The sequence below is a fragment of the Mesocricetus auratus genome, unplaced genomic scaffold, assembly GCF_017639785.1.
Source record: "Mesocricetus auratus isolate SY011 unplaced genomic scaffold, BCM_Maur_2.0 Super-Scaffold_100027, whole genome shotgun sequence".
Classification (NCBI taxonomy): Eukaryota; Metazoa; Chordata; class Mammalia; order Rodentia; family Cricetidae; genus Mesocricetus; species Mesocricetus auratus.
The window spans coordinates 189,209-210,883 of record NW_024429208.1 but is presented as its reverse complement, the minus strand read 5'-3'; the positions used below and the strand labels follow the sequence as shown (position 1 = coordinate 210,883).

Genomic DNA, 21,675 nt, shown 5'->3' with positions numbered 1-21,675 from the left:
AGAAATTAGGCAACGGTCTTATTTTACAGAGCAGAGTAGGGATGAGATCAAAATTAAATGTGTCCACAATCACATTGTAAAAGATTTGTACGATTTCGATCCAAACCTGACTAACTCTAAGGGCTATATTATGCCAGACGGTGGAAGAGAAAAGGATATTAAAACCTTGGTCTTTATTTCTAGACAATTAACAGCATTGGGGTTGAACTGAACATGGATAAAATATAAGACATAGCATTTGTGAGGTAGTGGTGACAGGAGGTATTGAGTTACAAAAGGTCAAATTCTTCAGTATTGTGATTTCATAACCAAATACCAGCACAGTTAGACAAGTTCTAAAGTATTTGCTTTCAGACATGCCACCACATGAAAACAGGTACACACTAGCAGAATTTCACAGACAATATTTATGTTGAGCACAAATCCCCAAGAACACAGTTCTAGCACACACACACACACACACACACACACACACACACACATTCACAGGTATACACACCACTGATGATTTTTCAGAAGGCAGATCTATTGTGAATAGAATAATGTGTCTTTAAACTTTCCTCGAAACCATTTATTCTTAGAGCAATGTAACAAACTTACCTTCATGTCTAACATCTGGCCCTGTTTACAGACCTTGAATTTATGTTGATGTCCTGCTTGTGCTCTGGATTCCGTGGGTTTGAAATGACAGAGGGAAAGATTAACAAAAGATCCAAGTACTTGACTGTATCCGTTGCTGGACTGAGGACCTGAGATAAGAGCTGGGTGCCCCAGAATGAAGACAAGGAGTGGGTGTCATCCTGTTCATCAGAGGAATGAATCAGTGGTTTGGAAAAAAAAAAGATGCCTAAGTTTGTGGAATTGGGGTATAGGGACAGAAGTGGGGGCTGTTACTGGAGAGTCCTGTAAGGGGCACAAACAGGTCAAATGCTTGTCTTGTGGTGGTTGCCAATTAACCTTAGCTGGTGATTGCACCAAAAATACTCTTTTAAAATCTAAGAGGAGAGAGAAGTGAAGGATAATGACACTGTCCCTCACTAGAGAAGAAACAAGAACCAACGTTCCTTGCTCCTTAGAAGAGGGGATGCGGCACTGGGGAATCTGTGTCCCACTCCCATAATTAGCACTTTCCATGGAGGTGTGTCCAGAGAGACATTCCCTAAGGTGATGGAGGGGGAATCCTGGAGAGACCATCCCTTCAGGGTACTGTGTCTCTGGCACGCTGTGGAGGCTCAAGGCAGCATAATTTCCTCTTCCTGTTATTTCTGCTCAGTCATTGATTTGCCTGCTGACCCTTAGTAAATCTCTATCATTTCCATAAAGCAGCCTTAATCTATTGGGGCCTCTGCAGATTTAAGGCAGATTTAAGTTTTTGTTTTTGTTTTGTTTTGTTTTTGAAAAAGGAACGGCATTTTAATACACAGCCCAAGCTGCTGAGCGCTGGGATTACTGGTATTGTTCCTCACATGGATCTCACCTCAGCTGGACATTGGCCCCTGCTACCACTTGTGTTTGCTGTTACCCCCCCATCCCTTCAGCACCTGTTTATTCTTGAATATATTGTGTTTGGTCCACTCTATACTCTTGCTATATACATCTTAGTGAATAATTTCCACAAAAATCAAAACTCGTCTCCACCCTCTTCTACTTCCTTCTTCAGTGGTCCGGACATTTACCACAGTTCCTCATCTACCTATGTCTTCCTGTCTCTCTCCATCCAGCCCAGGTTGCCTTCTGCCATTGTAATTACTTATTTGGGGCTGTCGAAAAGACTCATTGGTAGAGATGCTTGCCACCACCCTAACAATCTGAATTTCATACATCTGACTGACATGGTGGAAGGAGAGAACTGACTCCTGTGCCTTGTGCTCACCACCATTGCACACACAAGTAAGCAAATGTAATAAAAAGTTTAAAAGTAATAATTACCTTTTGTAGACTCTAAGCAATATTTTCACTTTCTAGTATTCTCTTGGTTAAATTACCATTCTCTTGGTTAGATTACTACTGTATTTCAATTAAACCCTAATTTGATCCATTATCTATGCTCGTTTGTTTGATTGTGGCTGGAGAAAAACTTACAGACAGGCTGGGAGGTTTCACTTTACCCTGACAACTGACTTTAAAGGCCAGGGGGGCAAAAGCCGCCTGATAATCTATGTAGTGTAGTTGTTTTTTTTTTTTCGATATTTCCTTTCTCTAAGGCTCAGGAAGATTTCAGGGATAAAAAGAATCTAAGAGCCAGCAACTGGGAGGGAAGGAAATGCTGTAAAATTCTCTTTTCTAGGTATCACATGGTTGCTGCACTCATAAAATTGCAGCAGTGGTGGTTCCTTGAACAGGGCCTGCAGAAGACTGGGCCTATTAACATTCCAATAGATACCACCCCACCCTGAGAAGTTATAGGCCCCTAATGGTTGATAGAGGAGGGGAGTCATATTCCATAATGCTGTAGCCACTGGTAAGTTGTCCTTGTTCAAGTGGTAAACCCCTACCTATGCTCATTCAAGTGACCTTAATTAAATGTGATGAACTATGCACACATGAAAAAGACATGAAGGCTAGAGAAATAACTCTTCCAGAGGACCTGGGTTGTATTCCCAGTACCCAAAGGATGACTCATAACTGTCTGTAACTCCATTCCTAGGGGATCTGATCTGACACCCTCTTTTGGCCTCTGCCAGCATGAGGCAAGCATGTGATACACAATTCATGCAGACAAAACGCTCATATACATTAAATAAGTAAATAAACAAAAAAAAAGACTGGAAAAAAGAATAAAATGATTTGGTAAGAGGGGGGATAAAAGGGAATAATGGAAGGGAATGAATTCAAAGTACATTGTATGTATATATAAGAGACCGAAAGAAAAAACAGACAAGATTTGGCAATATTGGAGTGATCTAGTCACACTTCCCTGTAGCCTCAGTCCCCCTTCTCTCTACTGTTCTGCTTCAGCAAGGGCAATCCTTGCTTTATGAGTTCCAGGTAGCCTTGAGTTATAGCTCTGGTCCTTATATTCTCTGCCTTCTGGACTTCTGGCATAAAGCAATCCAAATAATATATGAGCTGTGGCAAAGTCATATATTACCTTAGATCACCCACCCTCTCTAGAAACCTATGGCTAACCTATAGCAAAGAACTCTGGTTGGGATTCAGAACAAACAAACCCCTATTGTGGTGGCCAGCGTTATTACACTGTCTTTTTACCTGAAATAAATCTCAACTCCTATGTATACCAACCTGGAACAGAATATTTTGCTCTTTTAAAACATCTAGGCGATCAGAGAATTAAAACAAAACCAGAAGCATTTCTTGCCTTCTGTGAGACTTGGCAGACAAGAAACAGGAAAGAGTAAGTTGGAGAGGGCTGTAAGAGCCACCAAGCCTTCTTCATCAGAACTTAACAAGTTTCAGTGGAGGGAGTCTCAGGTGGTGATAAGGCCCGAGTGAACTGTCAGTCAGTCCTTCAGCCTTTCATCTGGGGGTCAGTCTTCCTGAGAATGCAATTCTTCCCGTGGTCCCGTGGACTCCTTCTATAGTGTTTGTTTCCCGACTTGCCTAGCCACTGGAAGGAAGAAGTGTCGTTGTTAAACGTGGAGAGGGCCTTTTCTCTTAGATGACTTATTTGGACCAAACCCACTATGCTGTGCTGTCTTTGGGATGCATTTACAGTGACTGTTTACAAAAACTCTCACCTGAAATTTCAAGAGCCCAACAATATCTGAACAGAGTCCCTTCCTTTTTAAATACCACCACAGCATGCATTGCCGCTGGACGTCAGTACAGTAGACGCGTGCTGCCACCGTGTGGCTACATCGTGCAACGACACCTTTTGCGGTTCTCAGGTCCTCAATACTCTCTTGAGCTCCTTGAAGATCAGGGCAGTAACTGTCAGAGTTTTATCTGATTTGCAGGTATAAGTTCTCTGGTGCTGATGTTGCTGCTCTTCTTTCACATCAACAGTATTGATTCAACCATTACAGGCTCCCACTTTGCTCCTCGTGAAAGGTGATTATACTGTTGGAGCATGTGTAAACTGTTGAAGAGATAGATGGCCTGCCTCACTGCAGGGCAATTTTTCAAACTGTCTCTTTCCCTTGTAGGTCATTAGAAAAGCTCAAAAGAACCTTGGGAAACAATGATGAGACACGAGGCCTCTCCATCACCGTTATCCTGTTCACTGGGTGCAATGGGGTCATGGGCAGAACTGGACTTGGTTCAGCTCTAACTTTGCAAAAACCATTTCTGCTTTCATTTTCTTGGGGGTGGGGTGGGGAGCAGTCTGTGACCAAAGTATTGTAATGCTTGTTTTCCAGATCTTCCCCCCCCCCAAGCTAATGGTTTAAGCAATTAATCTTTTGAACAGCTTAAATAAAGTAAAACATGATCTGTGATACAAAGGGAAGGATTTTCCTGGGTCTTTGGGAGGGGTATTGCTCACTTGATCAGACAGCTGAGCTGATGATTTAGTGCTCACACCTGCCTTGTAGACCTACTATGTCAGGAGGCTGCATTCTAACAGCACCTGTGCTGAGGAGCTACACTTGAGGTGGGGAGGGGGAAGCACCCAGACATTGAGCTGAGACTGCTGTCTCAGAGGGGTTTCCAGATTCCAGGTTGGATGCTTAGATGCTGCTCACAGACATGAGAGAGATATAGGTAGGAAACGCACTGCACTCTGAAAAAAAAGGTGTCATCTGATTTCTTGTTCTCTCGACTCTGGTACATCTTGGTTGCTGTAAGACAGCATCTCCCTGTATCTTAACTTGTCAATGTTCATCATTGACAAGTTCATCATGCTGGAAGACTATGGGAACATAAGAAACAGAAACCCTTCTCCTTGCCTCCATTCCCGCCTGGGATTAGAATTAATGAATTTAGAACTATGTTACCTATTATGACTGGTGTTTACCATGGAGTCAAGTGGACATAACTTAAATTCGGCTCAGGACTGATGGAGCCCAAGATCCTTTGGTAGTGATGGTGGAGAAGGATCATTTCACCACACTCTGATTTTGTTCTTTGAGAAAGATTCAGCTACAGGAAGCAGAGGATACTCAGGGTGCCAAACACAGAGCCGTAGATTCCTAGCCTACCTAGCACAGCACATTTAATTCAGACTTCTGTTTGTTTATCAGGAAATTGACAACCAGAAAGGTGGCAGGTGGTATTTACTCTAGGTCATTTGAAACTTTGTAACAGTGAACCTTATAGCTAGGGTTTCAGCCCTTTCTCATTGCTTTCTTTCCCCCCAGAAACAGGGTTTCATACAGCCTGAGCTAGCCTGGTGTTAAAGACAATTCTCCTGCTTCATTACTCTGAATGCTGAGATTGCAAGTGTGAGTCCCTGTACCTGCCTCCAAGTCTTCACTCTTAACTTCAAGAACTTGTTCTGTGTGCACATGTGTGCATTTTTGTGAGCATACATGTGCTCAAAGTCAGAAGACAGCTTGTGGGAGTTGGTTCTACCTTGTGGTTTCTGGGGATTAAAATCAGGTCTTCATGCTTGGTGACAAGTGCCCTCACCTGCTGAGCCACCTTTCCAGTCCCCAGGTCTCAACCCTCAACCTAGGGCTTTCCCCACTCAAAACCAACTCCCGTTTTCACGTGATATATGCATTGTACATCTATGTGTATGCAACTGGATACATCGAGAATGATGATCACATACATAATTATAAATGTTCAAAAATATTTCATATGTAAGAGTAAAAAAGTGGGCATATGCAACATTTTCACCAGCAGGTAGGGGAATAAATCGAGGTCTTACATAATTTGACACTACTCAGAAATGAATACGAGTCAGTTGTTATACACTATAGCATGGGTGAACCCAATTATATTGGATTAAAGTAGTCAGGCCAAAAAGTCCATTTACTTAAAACTCTAGGAAAGACAAAACTGATCAGTAATGATGGAATGCAGATAAAAGGTGGTTTGGGAATAAAGATTGCAGAGAAGGCTGAAAGGGAGATACTGCAGAGGGTCATGAGGAAACATTTGAGGGACATATATGTTGTTTAATGGCTGTGCCAATGGATTCAGGATGCCTTCATATGTCAGTACTTATATACATTTAAATATATACAATTTACTACATGTCGATGGTAACTCCATAAAAGATGAGAAAAAGTTATTGTTAGTAGGGTGTATTGGCTTTGTCTTCAATCCCAGCACTCAAGAGCTGTGAGTGCAAGACCAACCTTAGTTATACAGCGAGACTCGGTCTCAAAAAAGAAGGTATTGCTGATATGACAAGATGATCACTGCTGTTCCTATCATGGATATGTGGGGTAAGTTTTCCTATGAGTTTCATAAAGCTGCCTCTTGTGATCTTCCACAGTGGAAATCAATGGAAAATTGCTGAAGTATACGTTAGCTAGGGAGACCTCTGGAGGAAGTGAAGGTGGAGGTAGCCAGGAGGTGGTTTTAAATGTGCAGTCCTGCTGGTCGGGCTTTACCCTGGGGATAAGAATTCCAGGGATCAGAGGAAAAGCCATGCTGCAAATCCTTCAGGTAGCTCTTCTGTGCTGTCTTTCCTCTTTGTTAACACTCTGATGGCTACAAGATAAAGATTTCACTTACTGCTAGCACTTCCCCAGAGCTAGCGGAATAACCACATACATGTAATTTTTTTCTTTAGTTCTCAGGATTGATACAGAGCTTTGGGCTTGCTATGCAAATACTTTCTAACTGAGGCAGCACCTCAGTGCCATATTATTTGGTGACATTTTCATGGGAATTAGCATTTCCCTCTCCAAACAAGGACTGTCTAAACAAAATCATCACCTGTGTTTACTCAGTTTTCACCACAGAGTAAGGAGAACAACAAGCACATAGAAGATAATGAGGAGGTGCTGGCAAAGTTTTAAGTGTTGGTAATAATAAAAATCATGTGGATTTTATTTTTATTTTACATTTTAATTAACTTTAATCTTTGACAATTTTATTCCTGTATATAATGCATTCTGATTACTCTCTCTCTCTCTCTCTCCTCTCTCTCTCTCCATACTTTATGCATTTTAATTATTAGTGAATTCTTAATTAATGTGTCCTCTGGGAGACTCTTATTTTTTGGGACAGGGTTTTACTCTATAGCCTAGACTGGCCTGGAACTTGCAATATTCCTTCTGCCTCAGTCTCCCAAACACTGGGGTTGTGGACTTGTGTCACCAGAACTCTGCTTTCCACAAACTATTGTATTTCATGGATACTCTATTCATCTTCAGTGTCCTGGATGGCTTTGGCTTGTCTTACTGGGAGGGGGCTGTAACATGAATTAATAAATGACCCAGAGACTGATATTGAGGTTCAATCTTCAAGCTGAATATCGGAAAATCAAAGCAGTGACCACCAGCTTCTTACAGCTACCTTAAGCTGAAGGGGGCTGATCCTGTCTCCATGAGTTCTCACCAAGCCTCAGAGTGTAACCTCTCCTCACCATGGCTGGAGAATGAATGCCTGATACTGACTACTGAAGTCCCTGATTCTATCTTTTCTAACCTTCTAGTGCTGGGATTAAAGGCATGGGATCTGTTAGGCTGAATCAATCTCTTGTATCCCTGGGTGGCCTTGAACCAGGAGAGATCCATCCATCTCTTAACCCTGAATCCTAGGATTAAAGGTGTATACCACCACCTCCTAGCTACTGGCTGCTGGGAGTAAAGGTGTGTGCTTGGTTTCTATGGCTTGTGGCTGGCTTTGCTTTCGGAACCCTGAGGCAAGCTTTAATGAATCATATGTTAATATGTCACCACAAGGGACCCTTTTCTGCAGCTTTGTTGTGTGGTATCTTTCTCTACCTTCCTTTGGGTTCCCCAGGTACCATCCCCACTGATGCAAAAATACCCTTCTTCCCCCTGCACATGCTGCCAGATGGACATTGCTTTCTGTGCCAATCTGTCTGACTTAGCATTAAAAATATTTGTAGAGATACCCACATAGCATGGGTTCTTCCACACTCCCAGAGAAATTGACTTTCTTGTTGTCTCAGCTTTATGGATAAGGAGTTTAAAGTGCAGAGAGATTATGTCATTGTTTATGATGGCACAACTAATTAGTTGAAAGAATTAGGATTTGAATTCAAGCCAAGTGTGGTGGTACCTATGATGACCTGCACTATTGAATATAGCAACACTTGGGGGGTGGAGGAAAGAGAATCAGGAGTTTAAGGCCAGACTAGGCCACATAATGAATGTGAGACCTGTCAGACCTCTATCAGACTGTCTCAAACAAAACAAAACAAACCCACAAACAAAATATTTAAATTCAAGTGTATTAACACCAATTCTTCCAGCCACAATGGTGTATTAATGCCCATAAGGTCTAACCTCCATGAAGCTTTTCAGACCCCCTTTCACTTTTTAAGAGCTTTGCTTTTACTAGGGACAGATGTGTGTGTGTGTGTGTGTGTGTGTGTGTGTGTGTGTGTGTGTGTTCTAGCCTACTAACTCAGAAAATAAAGGCCTTTCCTAACATGTCTGAATGACAGATAACCATTGCTCTGTAAGAGAACTCTGTTTCTAGTTACATTGCAACTTTGCTTCTAGTTAACTGCAACTTTGTTTCTAGTTAAATTGTTCTACTTGTAAAAATCAACCCTTTGCAATAGGAGGCAGAATAGAGCTGTGGGTGTTAAGGGAATCAGTAGCTCTTCAAAGGTAAGTCTGTGTCCAGGTCTCCTCTCCTTTCATCCTTGGTAATTTGGAATCTAAAGTTCTGTTCAGGAGTCATCTCCCACCCGTTGTCAAATCTCCGAGGGCCCCATTTTCTGGATAGTTCTTTTTAGTGCGGCCTTGACATCCGCATTCCTCAGGCTGTAGATGACAGGATTGAGGATGGGGGTGATTACAGCATAGAAGAGGGACAGCAGAGGGTCCGTGGCTGGGTCGTAGCTGGCCTTAGGGCGGATGTAGATAAAAATCGCAGTGCCATAGAAGACAGAAACCACTACCAGGTGGGAGGAACAGGTAGAGAAGGCCTTGCGGCGACCAGCAGCTGATGGAATGCGGAAGATAGTGGCCAGGATCCGCCCATAGGAACTAAGGATGAGGCCAAAGGGGCACAAGATGATAAGGGCAGCAGCCAGGATAATCTGCAGCTCGTTGAGCGAGGTGTCTCCACATACCAACTGCAGCACCGGCTGGATCTCACAGAAGAAGTGGGGGACAGCGTTGGGGCCACAGAAGGGCAAGGAGAAGATGAAGGAGGTGTGGCCCAGCCCCACTAGAGCCCCGCAAGCCCACGCAGCACCGGCGAGCTGCACACACACCCGCCTGCTGAGCAGTATTTGGTAGCGCAGAGGCTCACAGATAGCGGCATAGCGGTCGTAGGCCATGGCAGCCAGCAGGCAGCACTCGGTGGCACCAAAGAACAGGAAGAAGAACATCTGCAGAGCGCAGCCGGAGCGTGGGATGTGGCGCCGGCCAGTGAGCAGATGGTGCAGCAGCAAGGGGACGGTAACCGACGTGTAGCAGATCTCCAGGGCTGAGAGGATGCAGAGGAAGAAATACATGGGGGACTGCAGCGCTGCGTCTGTGGAGACTAGCGCCACGATGAGGAGATTGCCGGCTACCGTGAGCAGGTAGACAGCCAGGAAGAGGGAGAAGAGGAGGCCCTGCAGGTGGACCAGACGCGAGAAACCCACCAGCACGAACTCAGTCACCAGGGAGGCGTTGGTACCCATCTACCACAGCCTGTAGGGGAGGGGACTCCTTTTTTTCTTAAGCCATCAGGGCTTTTGAAGTGAGGTATCCATGCACAAGCCCATGTTACACCCTGGTCACCCTAAGAACGCGATGGGTGTGTATTTGTCTTTGATCTCTGTGCCGTGCCCACCCTCAGAGGTACACACTGAATTTAGATTCTTCTGCTCTGGCTCCTGATTGTTCTGCCCTCTCTCTCATTCTCCCTATTATTTCAGGTTTTTAATTATATGCGAGGATGGCCTAGAATTCACTGTGTTCCAAATTGGTCTCCAATTCATCTCCATGCACCTGCCTCAGTTTCGGCGGGAGCACTGGGATTGCAGTAAGTAGCCACCATATCCAGCTTCTCCATCTCCTATCTTTGCTGGGGTGGACATTTACTTCCCAGATGAACCTGAATTTGATCCGTATTTGGGGAGGGGAGATCTTATTCCAAGTCAAGGGGATTCCCTGTCCTGTTCAACCTCTGAATCCTTTATCTTTTCTTCTCCAACACGTTTCTCTTTTTTTCCTCTCAGCCTGTCTCTTCTCTGGTCCATTTTTACCCCTTCCATCAGCCCCTCTTTATTTGCTATCATCTGACCTCAGATAGAGTTCACAGTCTCCAGTTGGTAAGAAAGTCTCAAAATAATCATCTCTTTCAAGCAGCTGCAGGAAATAAAGCTATTAGCTAGTCAAGAGGAGTGACAATCTCTGTAATAAAAATGCAGAGGAATACGAGGCCTTCTTCAGTTGCTCATATTTGCATCTTGGTGCGTTCAGACTCATCCTTTTAATCACAATACACGCAAAACTCCCCATATTCTGTGCACAAACCTCATGGATGCTATACTAACATGTTACACCTTTGAATCTGAGCACAGAAATGTAAGTTAATAACCACAGAAGCCAGATTCATTCAAGGTCACAGATGTATCACATATATGGACATATACAAACATCATTACAAATAACACTGGAAGTGACTGCATGTAATAAAAATATAGACACCTAAAAAGATAAACTTAACCAGATACATAAATTCAAACGCTATGCAAAAATATAAATGCTCATTGGAGCCCACCATTGGTCCTGTTGCAGGTCAGCTCTTGCTTTATTTCATCCTGGATCTTGCAGCATTTTTCTGGACAACATCCGTATAGTGTTTTCCTACTTGGGAAAATAGCCATTGATAAAGGCAGGTAGTGCCCGGTGACTGGCTTACTTTGTTCCTCCTTCTGCAGCATGGGGCCCTCATTGGGAGGATTTTCTTCAGGTCTCCGAGGATCTGAGTCTCCCAGTACGCTCTGCTTTCCAACTGGGAGAGCCTCATACAACTAATTAATGTTATTTTGGAGTCTGTTCCTTAGATGGCAAGAAGCAGAGGCCAACCTATGAGAATGTTTCACAGAAAGCCTCAAGGCTTATGGGTCTCTCTCTTTGCTCTCTTGTACTATCCCTGGTCACCCATTTTTATTTTCTCCTTTCTATTACTGTAGATGTCACTACATCTACAAAACTAGTAATTCTACTTATTATTGATATATTCTTTATTGATATAGTTGAATAGTGAATTTACTGTGTGTGTGAGTATACATGTATATATGTGTTCATGTGTCTACATGTGAAGGCCAGGATTTGGTATTAGTTTTTGTTTTGTTTTGTTTCTACCTTATTTTATTCCCATTTATTTATCTCACTATGTGGCTTGGTTGACCTATATAAACCAGACTGCCCTTAATTCTTTTGAGACAATTCACCACGACCACACCACTGAACAAACTAGGAGGGACCGGGAGCTTCTTTGCCAGTGTTTGCTGCCAAAATTGCAGATGTCCATCCTAAGTTATACTTTTGCAAAATGCTAGACTCCCTTTAGCCTTCTCTCTCTTCCTTTCTTTTCTCTTGTAGTCCATCCCCATCATTTATCCCCAATTCCCTCTTTTCTCTTTTTGTTTCATATAGCCCAGGCTGCCTACAGATTCTTCATGTAGCTGAGAGTGATCTTGAACTCTTCCCCGATCAAAGCCTCCACCTTCCAAACATTGTGAATTTAGGTATGCACCCTTAGACTGGGCTTCAATAATTGTACTTTCTAATGCGATAAATATTGACAGATAAAATCTACTTGAGATCCCACTCTTAGTGTGCCTTAGCCCATAAGAGTGTTCGAGGCTCTCCTGACTGGAAAGCAGAATATGCTGGGAGACTCAGGCCCTTGGAGACCTGAAGAAAATCCCCTTTATGAGGGACCCATGTTGCAGAAAATAAGCCAGTCACCAGGAAACATCTGCCTTTATCAATGGCTATTTTCCCAAGCAGGAAACACTATACAGGTGATGTCCAGTAAGGAGTTTGTATCACTCTCTCAAAAGACACAGTTTTGAATGTTATAATCACAAAAATTTAAATCTCTAAAGTGTAATTCTGGAAGAATTAAAAAATTTACTTTAAAGTCATTTATTTATATTTTCAAAGAAGTATTTATTGAAGGAACATAATACATGGGAAAATAGGCTGCTTTATCTCACAAGATAGGCAAAAGTGTTTTACATGCACAGCACTCAACTCAGCCATGCTCATGAAGCTTACAGAGATATACCAACTATGAATGCTATATTTATAAAGACATTAGTCAATAAGCAAAACATGTAAACACACATCAGTATGGCTGCCAATTGTGTGCACGGAGCTTTATATTCACAGTTACCTGAAATACGATGATGTTTATGACTTTTAGGGATGTTAGACTGAAGAGATTTTGATATTTCAGGATTTTGGGATTAGATTTTGTGACAAAGCCAGGTGGTGGCGGTGGCACATGCCTTTAATCCCAGCACTTGGGAAGCAGAGGCAGGTGGATCTCTATGAGTTCCAAGCCAGTCTGGTCTACAGAAAGCTAGTTCCAAGACAGTTATGGATGTTACACAGAGAAATCCTGACTTGGAAAAAAAAGAGTTTGTGGCAATCATGAGTTTCTGAGTTATGATCAGCCCCAACTGTGAAGTAGAAACACTCACAGGTGCTCTTAAAGCCTGGAGCCTCCTTGCTCATATTTTATCATAAATCACATGGGAAATACAGTGCGGAGTTATCATTGTACCAACATGGAAAATACAGCCCAGAATCATCATTGTAACAGTCCTGGAGATGAGGACCCAATTCCCAGAGGCCAAAGGACATGGGGAGGTTCTGTTGAGGACACACATCCTGGAGGTTAAAACAAACTGTTATCTGCCCTGCTGGGGTTTAACATTTCTGTGTTTTACATCCTTGTAGAACTATTTGAGGAAATTCTTTTCTAAGCTTATCCATTTCACTTTCTAAATGCCACCTGTTGCAGTGTAGTCTTCTGTTTCTGAACTTGGTAATTATTATTATTCTCACACCTCTGTGGTCATAATTCACACATGTGGTCTTTTAATGGCATCCTAGGATCTTCCACGTTCTGTTTGCATTTCATTACTGTTTCATGTTTACCATTGTCTGACTGTTCTAATTATTCCTCCTTGTCTTCAAGCTGCGCTGTGCCTCCTGTCACTTGACCCATCTTATTGATATGGCTTTCCACTGAGATTTATATTTTACTTATTGAGATTTTATTTCCAAAATTCTCATTTGCTTTTCCCCAGTATTTGTACCTCTTTGTTGAATGTATTTCATTTCATCTATTGTCTTTCTTATTCCATTCATCTGTTTATTTTTGTTCTCGTTTAACTCATTTAGGACTTTACTCATGCCTTCTTTGAGTTCATTAAGCGTTCTTATAACCATTATTATGAATTCTTTGTCTGGGACTTCATCTAATTCTTCCCTTTTTTTGAATCCATTACTATGGGCTGAAAATTTTAAAAGCAATTGTCCATTGACTTCTTGAGTTCTCTTGTTTCTGTGTTGGTTTTGTACACCCTGGATTAGGTTCCTGGTTGGGTTTAAAAATAAACCACTTGTATTTTTCAGTTGAAGTGTTTGCATTATTCCATAGGGACAAGTTTATAGTAGGAATAAGGTACCATTCTCCCCAATGAACTGAGTGTGTGTTTCCCTGGTTAAATTTTCAGCCTATGTTCTCTGGTTGCTAGTCTTAGCCTTCAGCACCACTCTTTTTTTAACTTATTTTTTGACTCTTTGGGGGTTTTACATCATATACCCTAATTCTGGTCCCCTCATTCCTGTTGCATCCCTCCCATGAAAGAAAATAAAACAAAATAAGCAAGCAAGTAAACAAAAACAACCACAGCAACAAAACCAAAACAAACCAAAATCACACCAAAACAGAAAAATCTTTGCTTCTCCTTCTCTCCTGACTCTCCATCACCTCTTCATCTGTCCTGGTGGCATTGGAGGCTTTGGTGTGTCATATAGTATGGCTCTTTGTCTCATCAACTTGACTGGCAACTGTCCATTGCAATGAGTCACTGGACTGGTTCAAGGCCTCTCTCTGTTTTTCGGTACTTCATTCTCATTGGATCTTCACTGGTGCTCCTCTGGGGTATCCTGTGGCTTGGAGATCTTGCAGTTATGGTACCACAGTACCAGTCCCTTCCAGAACTCCAGCAGGACTAGCAGATGCTAGTGTGGGTCAATCCAAGGCCTAGTTGTGGGCCTGGGTGTTAGCCAGGCAGGTCAGATTGAACCACTGGGGCCACCTGCCTTGGATGTGGTGTTAGAGTCAACTCACCTACATACATGACCTCAGTGTAGGTTCATCCTCACCTGTGAGGGGTGGGATCCCTCTCTCCTGAGTGCAGGGGCCAGCTCTCTTGCTGTAGTAGGCAGTGAGAGGTAAGGCCATGTTTCCCAGGGCAGCAAAGGGCTGGTCTGGCTCTGTACAGCCCTCTGATTTCATCTCACTTGATTCCTAAGGCCTCCTGAGGTGCCACTGACCACAGACATCAGCAGCAGGTGGACCATGGACCCAGACATGGCCATTGGCAGTAACTTAGTCTCAGAGGACACTAGCTCTGGGGGAGAGGAATGGTCACTCAGGTGGGAATGGTTCTGGCAGACATGTCATCCCAGGACTCTACCAAAGCCTCAGGTTGAAACCGCAGCCCTGGGCCTCTATGTGACCATTAGTGGCAATGCAGGGCCCAGACTTCTGCTCAGACTCTAACCATGGCAGGACCATGGACCCCAACATTCCTTAGCAACATCTGGGTCTGGATGTTACCACTGCCACAAGTGACAGTATGGCCCTGAGACACTAACTTGGTCCTTGATCTTGAGTGCCCAAATTGGACATCAGCACAGACCCTGGCTGCAGTGGGGCCACTTACCCCGACAAGTCCCTCAGTTGCAGCTTGGATTCAGACATTGCCATGTCATTGAATAGCAGCACAGGGTACTCAGCTAAGGATTCATCCTGGCCCTCGGACACTAACCTGAACTCAGGTTCCAGCACCACTCTTAAGAGCAGAATACTATCTGTAGACATATACAGAGATGGATAAGCCCATTATGAAAATTAAGCAACAGTAAATTAAAACAGTCATCAACACATCACCTCTTCAGCTCTAATAACTTTTGAGAAATAAAATAACAAGAATGGTGTGTATATATGAAGGTATTATTCACTAGGGCTAAGAATGAAGGAAGAAAAGCAGGCAAGAATAGTCTTAGTTACTTTCCTATTTCTGTAAAGAGAGACTGTGCCCTCTCTTTATGTTTGTCAAGTTTTATGTCAACTTGACACAAGCTAGAGTAATCTGAGAGGAGGGATCCTCAATTGAGGCAATATACCCTTAAAATGTGGCTGTAGACAAACCTGTAGAGCATTTTCTTAATTAGTGATTAATTTTGGAGGGCTCATAGTTCTGTAGAATGCACATGTCAGTCTCATACGAACTCAGCAACTTGAATGTCCTGAGAAGTTTGTAGTCTGAAGCTGATCTTTGGGTGGTGTTTGTCAGCTTAGTGACATTACTAGCTAGGTAGAAAACAGAAGTCAACTCCAAGGTGTGTTTGTGGAGAGCAGTGATGGTTATGTGGTGGGAAGGGGCAGCCATACGGGCAAAGATGGTGGCCTAGGTTCTGGCCCTAGTCTGGGGCTCTGAGCTGGGATTTCAGGCCAGTCCGCTGGAGGTGGGTGATACCACTTGGTTGATTTACTCTTTTTCTTGGGAAATTTTCTTTTAATGATTGTCCCTTTTATTCAGATGTTTCACTTGTCCAGTGGTCTCTGGATTGCTTAGTTGGATGCTGTTATTCTTCTGGAAAGACAAAAACAAAACCCTTCGTCAACACTGACTTTGGGGAGTTCCTATATAAGCTATATAACATTTGATTCTTTGTTAGGTTTTCCTAGATTATGACATTTCCATTCATGCCTCCCATTGTAATACACCTTTGCCATTTACAGCCAGTTAGGGTCCTACAGAGTCAGGTAAATTTGTTGGTGAGCTACTGGAAAGGGATTGGGAGTTGGTGGTGAGATGCCTTGGGGAGTGCAGAGCATTTTTCCTTAAGGGGATGGAAAGGGAGGTTTCCTGCAGCTCTTTTGGCTTCTGGTCCAGTTTATGTCAAGCCATCATTCAGGAATTCTCTAATTAATAAATAATAACAATGATGATGATATTATGATGATGATGATAAATAATAATGCCTCAGTGGAATGTTTCATCTTGTTCATTTAAAGTTGCTCTGCAGTAAATCTATAATTTGTTCTCAAGGGCCTTTTCTGCCAGCCTTCCGTTGTGATAAAAGGGCTCACGGTGAAAGGGAAGGATGGCTTGGGAGCTAGAAGAGGGCATGGCGATTACAAAGGACAGCTCAGAGACGGAGTGTGGCAAGGGAGATATTTCTTATCAAGATCCTGTATTATTTCAAGTTGAGCTAAAAAATGAAGGAGCTGAAGTTGGGAAATCCAGCCATTCTGAAGTCTTCAGAAAACCCCTTTCTTCAGTTCCCAGGTGAACTCCTGTTTCTGTATAAAGTTTGACAACTTAGTTCATAGACCCTTTAAAAAAGCTACAAGGTTGATTTTGACATTCTTTCCCTTCTAATTAGTAATAGATTTTCATTAACCTAGAGAGACCAAAAGCCTCTTTGTAGTCTTTACATATTAGGCATTTGTTGTAAGATTTTATTGTTCACTATAGCAGACTGAAATTTTTATCTCCTATAGGGTGTGGTGATACATGCTTTTAATTCCAGCACTTGGGAGGCAGAGGTCAGCCTGGTTTATACAGAAAATTCCAGAGAAGCCTGTGCTGAATGAACTCGCTTTTGGGAGAGTGGAAATCATAAAGATAAAACAGTCTTTATGTTTCACTATCATCTGGGTGAGTGCTCTCTCTCTCTCTCTCTCTCTCTCTCTCTCTCTCTCTCTCTCTCTCTCTCTCTCTCTCTCTCTCTCCACTTTATCTTAGATTTGGGGTCTGTCTCTGTCTCTGTCTTTCCTCTTTATCTTGGATCTGGGGTCTGTCTCTGTCTCTGTCTCTCCTCTTTATCTTGGATCTGGGCCTTCCAAATGCTGTCCAATTTCATCTGACCATGCCACCATGCCACTCTGCTGTCCAGAAGCCCTCAATCAGGCTTTGAGGTTAAGAGGACAAAGTTGTAGATACAGTTTGTGACCAGCAGAGGGGGTCATGTTCCATTGGAAGCCTTCTATCTGTGTTACTCATTTGCTTCTTAGATCAGTTACTCTCAACCTTCCTAATGCTGTGACCTTTATTATAGTTCCTCAACTTGTAGTGACCCCCAACTGTAAAATGATTTTTGTTGCTTCTTCATAACTGTAATTTTGCTACTGTTATGAATCTTAATGTAAATATCTGATATGCGGGATATCTGATATGCGACCCCTGTGAAAGAGTTGTTTGACTACCAAAGGGGACATGACCCACAGGTTGAGAACCACTGCTCTTGATGCTCCTTCTTGATCACGTTTGGCTACTGAGCTCTGCAGCCTCCTTTGCACCCTCATGTGCTGTGACAATTCTTGTCTCAGAATCTATCCATAGCTTCCTATCTAGAATACTCTCTTCTTCCTTTACATTCCTCATATCTATAGCAGGATACTCAGTGCCACTTCTCTGAGAATTATTTCATTCGGGTTTAATTCACTGACTTCCTCTCAGTGTGCTGCAATTATCTGCTGATGTGTGCGCCTATTACATAAGTCTCCTTGAAGTAAATGGCCTGTTTTTATTTGACTGGGAATCCTCAAGGTTTAAAATGATATCCTCTATATACTCAGTATACAATTGTTAAAGAATGAAAAGTGGTTAGTTAAGGAGACCCTGGGGGAGACATGCAACTTTCTGTACCTCTCTGTCTCTGAGGATGTAGCACTAGTGCTACACAGGAATAGAAAATATACTTCCATGAAATATACAGATTTGGCTTGTGGCAAAGCCTTAAATAGCATGCAGTCTCCTGAGCTTCTGGGCCCTGAGTCACTCTGTTTCACCTTCTTAGGCAGCTGTTGTAGAGCACTTGTATTAGACTACTTGAATTTCATGTCATAAATTGTCAGGGACCTCCAGCCATCAGTCAGCTAGGCTGTATCACATACTCATAGAGAAGACGTGACACTAAGACCACCCTGCCACCCCTTCTGACATAAAGCAAATTCCAAGAAACAGGCCTGCAGTTTATCTGTCAGTTAAAGATTAGCTTAATTGGAAAAACTACAACATCCTCAGGAGGTAGGCCTGAACAATAGTAAATTGTAATAGATAGGATGGGACCCTGCTGTCAGGTTAGCAAACATCATAGAAGGTCCTACCCCTGACCTCTTGCCCTGTAGATTAGGTTGCCAGGCAACGCAGCAGACCACCTCTCCCACTGACTTCTTGCCCCTGCAGCTGCAAGTACGCCTCCCCCCTTTTCTTCCTCACTTCTCCTATATAAATTCCTTTGTGATGAAATAAAGCTGTCACCTTGATCAGAATCCTGTCTTGGCATCTGTTCTTTGTATCCCCTGTCCTCCATCTTTCTCCTAGGTGTCCACCAGACCCACGTTGAATGTCCTGCGGGTTGGGACAATAAATGACATGACATGTACTTTTATTACTATGATAGAGTAGAAACAGTTTAAAATGTATGAGAAAATGCATCTGACTTATTCTTGATTCCTCTTTAACCATTCTCCTTTACTCCAGACCATCCTACATATTCTCTCTGTAATAAAACCCAGACTTCACTTGGCTAGCATTCGAAGGAGTCCTACCTGCTATACAAAGGTCACCACAGCTGTTCAGAATCACTGTGCTCCATCAAACCTCTGTATTTCCACATCCTTGCATCTACACACTTCATACTGCTCAGTCTACTGTCTTCTGGCTGTTATTTGGCCTTCAAAACTTAGCTTAATATAGGACAGTATCCGATAAGACAGTGAGTTAAAAGCTACTGTCTTCAGGAAGCTTCCCTGAATTTTATTCCCACACCCTCTACCCCACAACCTGAATCTGGATTTCTTTTCCTTCTGTGTCTACAGCTCCTACACTTCCCTCTTACCATCACTTATTACACCTTAACTAAACCTCCAGTCAACTAAAGAAACTGTGCTTCCAGAAGGTTATTCTGATAAAAGATTCTAAAAACTAGAGACAAGAAGGCTGCCTAGTGGGCCATTGTACACACATGGGAGTGGAATGTGAATGAAGAAATGATAAGAAAGTAAATGAATTGATGAGATGTAAGTGACTACATGATGGAGACCAGAGAGGCTATTAAGGTAAAAATGACTAACCTTTACCATGGAATTCCAGCACAATATTCAATTTTTTCAGTAGCAGTGTTGGCTGTGGTTATGAAAGGTAAAAATTTGTTGTTGAGGGACACGCATGGTGGTCACTACACAAAGTTTTGGTTTTTATTGAAAATTTGAATATGGGTAAGCTCTCCTGAGCCATTAGGAATATGTTACATTAAAGAACTCGGAGCCGGGCGTTGGTGGCGCACGCCTTTAATCCCAGCACTCGGGAGGCAGATGCAGGCGGATCTCTGTGAGTTCGAGACCAGCCTGGACTACCGAGCGAGTTCCAGGACAGCTTCCAAAGCCACAGAGAAACCCTGTCTCGAAAAAAACCAAAAAAAAATCAAGAACTCGGGAAAGGATGAGCCATAGTGGTAATAATTTAAAGAAGGGAAAGGTGAAGACTAAAATCCATCCTCATTTTGCATACTCTGGCATCTTGTTTTAGCCCTACCAATCTTAGAATTGCAACAGACAACAGAGACACACTAAATTTTCTCTAGTTACTGTCAAGCCAAGAAGAAAACTGAAAACTGAATGATTCATGGAAAGTATCTCCATAAGAAACCAAACTGTCCGCGAGTTTGTACTTCTTGGCTTCCATGAAGTCCCTGGACTTCACCTCCTGTTCTTTTCTATCCTCACCATCATCTACGCCTCCATCGTCACAGGGAACACGCTCATTGTTGTGGTGGTGGTCAGCTCCCAGAGGCTTCACACACCTATGTATTTTTTTCTGGTGAACCTGTCCTTCATTGAGATCCTCTATACCTCCACAGTGGTGCCCAAAATGTTGGAGGGCTTCCTGCAGGAGTCTGCCATCTCTATGGCTGGCTGCTTGTTCCAGTTCTTTGTCTTTGGCTCTCTGGCTACAGATGAGTGTTTTCTTCTGGCTGTGATGGCATATGATCGATACCTAGCAATCTGTCACCCCCTACGATACCCACTCCTGATGGGGCCTCGATGGTGTCTGGGGTTGGTGCTCACAGCCTGGCTGTCTGGCTTCGTGATAGATGGACTAGTTGTTGCTCTGATGGCCCAGCTGAGATTCTGCGGCCCCAACCAAATTGACCACTTTTATTGTGATTTCTCACCTTTGATGATCCTGGCCTGCTCAGATACTGGAGTGGCCCAGGTGACTACATTTGTTCTCTCTGTTGTCTTCCTGATTATCCCCTTTGGTCTGGTTCTGGTCTCCTATATGCAGATTGTGGTGACTGTGTTGAGAGTTCCCTCTGGGTCCAGAAGAACAAAGGCTTTCTCCACATGCTCCTCTCACCTGGCTGTGGTGTCCACATTCTACGGAACACTCATGGTCTTGTACATTGCACCTTCTGCTGTCCATTCTCAGCTCCTCTGCAAGGTTGTTGCCCTGCTCTACACAGTGGTCACGCCCATCTTCAACCCTGTCATCTATACCTTGAGGAACCAGGAGGTGCATCAGGCACTAAGAAGGCTTCTCTACTGCAAAGCAACTGAAATGTGAAAATTGTTCAACTAGTTGAACTGTCATCTTTCCCCTGGGCATAATTCAGAAGACCTAAAAGGAAATCCTGGGAAAGAGCAAAGTACTCATTGTAGGAGATTTTCAATCAAGACCCTGGAAGTCCAATAGAAATTATTCACTGCCCTCCTTAGGTCACACATGGGAGATGGGGGATGGGAGAAGGGGAAGGAGAGGGAATGAGGGTTGTTATGTAAAATGAAAAAAATTAAATAAAAATGAGAGTAATTAGAATACATTATACACATACATGAAATTATCGAAGAACAAATTTAATTTGTAATATGACTTAAAATTTAAAGAAAGTATCATATGTAGCATGAACAATAAAAACCCTGAGACAGATATTGGGGTTAAAGATGAAGATCAGAGAAGCAAGGCAGCCAATTACTAGAGAGTTCTCACCTCTACCAATGCTCAGACTGAAGGGGCAATTCACTGAACCTCAGACTGCACCACTCTCCACCAAACCTCAGACTCCCTCAGAATGCAATCAGCTCCTGTCTCCTCTGCCTTATATTCCTTTCTAATGCTGGGATTAAAGACATGGGATCCCATGTGCTGAGAACACCTTTGTGTGATCTCTGTTTCTCTTCTAGACTGGTTCAGTTTTGTGGAGCTCAGGGTGGCAGTGGACTGTGAGGTATAGCACGTCTGTCAGGGGGACGAGCCTAGCATATGGCCCTGAGCTGAGAGTGGCAGCCCAAGGAAAGGGGCTGTAGGGAAAGCCCACAATCCAAAGTGGGGGTAGGGAGAGAGGGAGAGGGAGAGAG

General features: G+C 43.0%; 2 protein-coding genes across 2 annotated transcripts; one reads left to right on the top strand and one right to left on the bottom strand.

Annotated features, from left to right (window-relative positions):
- Positions 1 to 8,749: 8,749 nt before the first annotated feature.
- LOC101824235 (olfactory receptor 10C1) lies at positions 8,750 to 9,688 on the bottom strand. Its single transcript, XM_005087203.1, has one exon. It carries the CDS (start codon positions 9,686 to 9,688, stop codon positions 8,750 to 8,752), a length of 939 nt encoding a protein of 312 aa, XP_005087260.1.
- A 10,254-nt stretch (positions 9,689 to 19,942) lies between these two features.
- LOC101824504 (olfactory receptor 11A1) lies at positions 19,943 to 20,993 on the top strand. Its single transcript, XM_005087204.2, has one exon. It carries the CDS (start codon positions 19,943 to 19,945, stop codon positions 20,882 to 20,884), a length of 942 nt encoding a protein of 313 aa, XP_005087261.1. The 3' UTR covers positions 20,885 to 20,993.
- Positions 20,994 to 21,675: the final 682 nt, after the last annotated feature.

What these genes read in the sequence shown, in the direction of transcription:
- LOC101824235 (XM_005087203.1), bottom strand. Translation starts at nt 9,688, where the DNA reads ATGGGTACCAACGCCTCCCTGGTGACTGAGTTCGTGCTGGTGGGTTTC.
- LOC101824504 (XM_005087204.2), top strand. Translation starts at nt 19,943, where the DNA reads ATGGAAAGTATCTCCATAAGAAACCAAACTGTCCGCGAGTTTGTACTT.